We start from the raw sequence: 5,000 nt of genomic DNA, 5'->3' as shown, positions 1-5,000 counted from the left end.
CTTTTTTATTTTTTATTCAGTGACGGAAACACGCTTCCATAGACGTGTGCTAACTGGCCTTGACATGGAGTCGCTTTCCTGTCCACACTGAAGGCAATATATCAGGGATGCACTGAATGCTCTATTTTTGGTTTTGGGCTGAAATTATTTTAGCAGACGTTTCATTAGCGCTTCTCTGATGGCTTATTTTACACTGTATTACATATTATAGTTTTACTGAACCTGTTAGTGGTGTCTTCATTATTCAAAATATTATTTCGTACATATTTACATTTTCTTATCTCTTTATTAATAGTTATTGATTATTATCTAATGTGAAGCACGTTGAGCTGCACTGCTTGAACTTGTACTGTACTTGCTGTGTTCTTTTGCATGTCACTCTTGGTTTAATTATGGCACACACACACACACACACACACACACACACACACACACACACACACACACACACTCACAGTGTTGGGGAAAGTAACTTTGTAAAAGTAATGCATTACAATATTGCGTTACTCCCTTTAAAAGTAACTGATTGCGATACTTAGTTACTTTTTTAGAAAAGTAATGCGTTACGTTACTTTTTTCCACCTGGGCTTGTTTGTTTTTGTTGATAATATAAGGATGAAGGAAAGATGCTTTTGATAAGAGGATGCAGGAGAAAAAAGTTTAACATTTTACCAATAAAAACAAAAAAATCTATAGTCATATTTGCTTATGTTTTTTATGAATAATCGCAAGTACATTGGTCAATAAAGTGAGATTAAATGCATAAAGATGTGTTTTATTTAACATATTTAGTTATTGGAGGATTGCATAGTATTCTGATTCTGCTTTTCACTGATTTTATTCATTTTGAGGAATATTTAATCTTTTTTTGTGCAAATGAGATGAGTAAATGCACGCTCACATTTAGTCTAGAACTATAATTACTACAATAACAATAATCATGTTTACACACAAGTCTCTGCACTTCGATTTGTCTCAACATGGGGTCAGTCAATAAATGTAAAGACAAAGTAACTTGTTACTTATTTAAAAAATATATATATATATATTTAGTTGTAAATTTGAAACGTTATTAATGCGTTACTTTACTAGTTACTTGAAAAAGTTCTCTGATTACGTAACTCAAGTCACTTGTAATGAGTTACACATGTGACATCATGGTGAGCTCCGGACCCACGGTGACCCTGTGTACAGTCACCATGATCTGGTGTGTGTGTGTGTGTGTCCTACTGCCCCAGTGACCTGATCATGTTGCCTCTGACCGTGTGTGTGTGTGTGTGTCAGCAGACGGGCGCTACTCTTTACTGGGCCAGCCGCTTCAGTACAGCCTGTGTCCTCCTCCCATCATGCACAACCACAACCAGTCCTCTTACAGCTCCCATCAGGTACGTGTGTGTGTGTGTGTGTGTGTGTGTGTGTGTGTGTGTGTGTGTGTGTGTGTGTGTGTGTGTGTGTGTTGGGTAGGTTTAGGGGTAGGGTTAGTGTAGGAGGACAGAATATACAGTATAAAAACCATTACGGCTATCGAGGTCCTCGCAAGTATAGCAATACAAACGTGTGTGTGTGAGTATCAGTTTTCAAATGGATGGTAACAAAAAAAGTGTTAATGTAAATTGTAATCATTTTGTTTGCATTTTATTTTCAATATTTTAATTGTTATATATATTGACTATCAGTCACGCTGCTTTCCTATACAGTGGGATTCAGAAGTCTTGAGACCATTACTGAAAATTCATCAGTTTAGTTCTAATTTTCATTGCAAATGATCTTAGCATTAATATATGTGTGTGTGTGTGTGTGTGTGTGTGTGTGTGTGTGTGTGTGTGTGTGTGTGTGTGTTTGGTCAGAATCAGAATCAGGGAGTGATGAAGCACGGCGCTCGGGGGAAAAGACAAACGCTCAAATCTGCCTCTACAGATCTGGGAACTACTGATGTGGGTAAGAGACGGACACACACCGCTCTGCTCACGTTACCTCAACGCCGCACTGTTACGACAGAACACTCAGGAAAATACTTCTTTTTTTTTTTTTAATGGAACATCCTTTATATTGGGGGGGATAGTTTTTGAGTAAAAAAAAGTTAAAAACAACAACAAAAGAAACCCTAGAAAACTTAAATAAACAACGTGAGATCAATGAATCACTTCCAAAAAGTTCTGTATTGTTCCGAATATAAGACGACCCCCTTTTTTCAAGAGGTACCTTTTCATACTGCATATTTTTCAGATTTACATTTTTGTAGATGGTGGTAAAATGTACCTACGATCACGATCACAAATGTCATTAACTGTAGAAGTGAAATCTTATTAGTTTTGAAATCTGGGTACCGTCTGCATAAATGTAGATTGTGTTATTCCTTGTGTTTTTAGTCTGATTTTTAGTTAGATTTTTTTCTGGTGTCAAATTTCCCCTTATTGATTTCTGCATCTCTCCTCGTGTCCCTCCAGTGTTGAGTCCTGGAGGTCACAGATCCTCCCGAGGGAATCTCCCGGACAGAGGCGGGGAAAAATATATATCTCTAATATAATCTGCAAAAAAAAATATATATATATATACAGGTGAAACTGGAAAAATTAGAATATGGTGCAAAAGTTCGTTAATTTCAGTAATTCAACTTAAAAGGTGAAACTAATATATTATATAGACTCATTACATGCAAAGTGAGATATTTCAAGCCTTTATTAGTTATAATTTTGATGATTAAGGCTTACAGCTTATGAAAACCCCAAATTAATAATAGTCTTGAAAGGCTAATAAAGGCTTGAAATATCTCACTTTGCATGTAATGAGTCTATATAATATATTAGTTTCATCTTTTAAGTTTGAATTACTGAAATTAACGAACTTTTGCACCATATTCTAAATTTTCAGTGTTTTCATATAAAATATTAAATGCAGTATTTAGTAATAACACAGCATAATGAGAGAATTATAAGCAGTTTGTTGTTGGCGGGTCATTTTTGAAACCCCCCCAATAATTGTATTCTGTATTCTTCTTGTGTGTTTTTTTTTTTTTTTTTTTGGACAAAATTTATTCAAATTATCAACAACAACAAAAAATTGTTATACCCTATTAAATAATAATTAATAATTTGATACAATGGACTTATTGTGTAAATATATGTTTTTACATTGTACTTATATTTTAAAAATACCTGCTTGTAATTACAGTGTTGACCCTTCCCTTACACCTTAACCCACCCATACCAGCACACCTGTCCCTAACCTGACCCGCATCACACCGCAATAGCAGCAAAAGTGTTTTACAATACAACATGAACACAATAAGTACATTGTTCTTATTTTTCTATGTAAGTACATAGTACTTAAAGCCACTTAATATAAAGTGGGACCAGCAAAATGTATACAAAGATATTTTTGTGGGGTAAATTTCGCGTTGTTGATTCCTGTGTCCCTCCAGTGTTGAGTCGAGTGCTGGAGGTCACAGATCTTCCCGAGGGAATCTCCCGACCCGAGGCAGAGAAGCTCTTCAACCAGCTCTCGCTCTGCGGAGCCAAGATCCAGTGGCTGAAGGACCCGGCGTGTCCCAGAATGCCCTGCGGCAACGACCCGGCTCACCTGTACACCGTCGTGGCCGTGTTCCCGAACACCATGGCGGCCCAGAGCGCCTCGTTCAAGCTCAACAACACCGGAGCGAGTCTGTTCAAACTGCGCGCCACCAAGAAGAACTATGACCTGCGCGTGTTCGAGAGAGCGAGCTCGCAGTGAGGCGGGCGAGAGAGAGATCATCCCGATGTTCCTTTTCTATTATTTTGTATCATCAACTGAAGAGCACATGTGGCACAGAAGCGTGATGCGTTGTATGTGTATCATATGACACGCGCACACACTCATAGACACAAGCAGGCGACGGAAAAAACGTGTCGTTCCAAACCCGTGTGGCGTTATTCGAGTGGAGATCGTTGTGCTGAGAAACCATCAAACTGTTAAAGTTACGCGTACGTGTAAGAGTCGTGGTGTTTGACATCATATAGTGAACTTTTAGACTCGTATGACTTCAGATGGATATATGGAAGCTTGTTTCTGACACAGAATAAAACATTTGGAAAGATAATTGCCACCTTTTTATCTCGCAATTCTGACTTTATTTCTCAGAATTGTGTTATAAAGTTGCAATTTTGAGTTAAGTCATAATAAAGTCAGAAAAGATCAAACTAAGATAAAAAAAAGTCAGAATTGCGAGATTTAAACCCGCAATTGTGAGAAAAAGTTAGAATTGTGTGATATAAAGTCAGAATTGCAAGAAAAATTGTAAATTGCGTGATAGTCGCAATTTTGAGTTATAAAGTAAAAATTGCGGAATTCTGACTATATCACGCAATTATAAGATATTAAGTCAGAATTGTGTGATATAAAGTCAGAATTGCGGGAAAAATTTAAAATTGCGTGATATAAAGTCGCAATTTTGACTTCTAAAGTCATAATAGTGCAATTTTGACTTTATATCACGCAATTCTAAGATATAAAGTCAGAATTGTGTGGTATAAAGTTAGAATTGCGAGAAAAAATTAAAATTGCGTGATAAAGTCGCAATTTCGAATTCTAAAGTCATAATAGCGCAATTCTGACTATATCACGCAATTCTACTCCAAATCTTTTTATTGGTTTTCAATGACTATCACGCAATTCTAAGATATAAAGTCAGAATTGTGTGATATAAAGTCAGAAATGCGAGAAAAAGAAAAAATTGCGTGATATAATTTCACAATTTTGAGTTCTAAAGTAATAATTGCGCAATTCTAACTTTATATCACGCAATTCTACTCCAAATCTTTTTATCGGTTTTCAATGACTATCACGCAATTCTAAGATATAAAGTCAGAATTGTGTGATATAAAGTCAGAATTGCGAGAAAAAGAAAAAATTGCATGATATAAAGTCACAAGTTTGAGTTCTAAAGTAATAATTGCGCAATTCTAACTTTATATCACGCAATTCTAAGATAAAAAGTCAGAATTGAGATATAAAGTCAGAATTGT

The 5,000-nt window shown here is 36.1% G+C and overlaps 1 protein-coding gene across 1 annotated transcript in view; it reads left to right on the top strand.

Annotated features, from left to right (window-relative positions):
- The window catches only part of r3hdm2 (R3H domain containing 2), a gene marked incomplete at its 5' end in the record, with an annotated part of 37,306 nt that overhangs the window by 31,969 nt on the left and 337 nt on the right, over nt 1-5,000 (top strand). The window contains 3 exon segments of the mRNA XM_079628720.1: nt 1,288-1,385; nt 1,854-1,938; nt 3,422-5,000. The exon segment at nt 3,422-5,000 is cut by the window's right edge and continues 337 nt beyond it. Coding sequence (XP_079484846.1) covers nt 1,288-1,385; nt 1,854-1,938; nt 3,422-3,729 — 491 coding nt within the window. The 3' untranslated portion in view covers nt 3,730-5,000.

Source organism: Phoxinus phoxinus (assembly GCF_949152265.1).
Source record: "Phoxinus phoxinus genome assembly, chromosome: 11".
Classification (NCBI taxonomy): Eukaryota; Metazoa; Chordata; class Actinopteri; order Cypriniformes; family Leuciscidae; genus Phoxinus; species Phoxinus phoxinus.
Note: the sequence above shows the minus strand (reverse complement) of the source record. Positions and strands in the feature narration are given on the sequence as shown.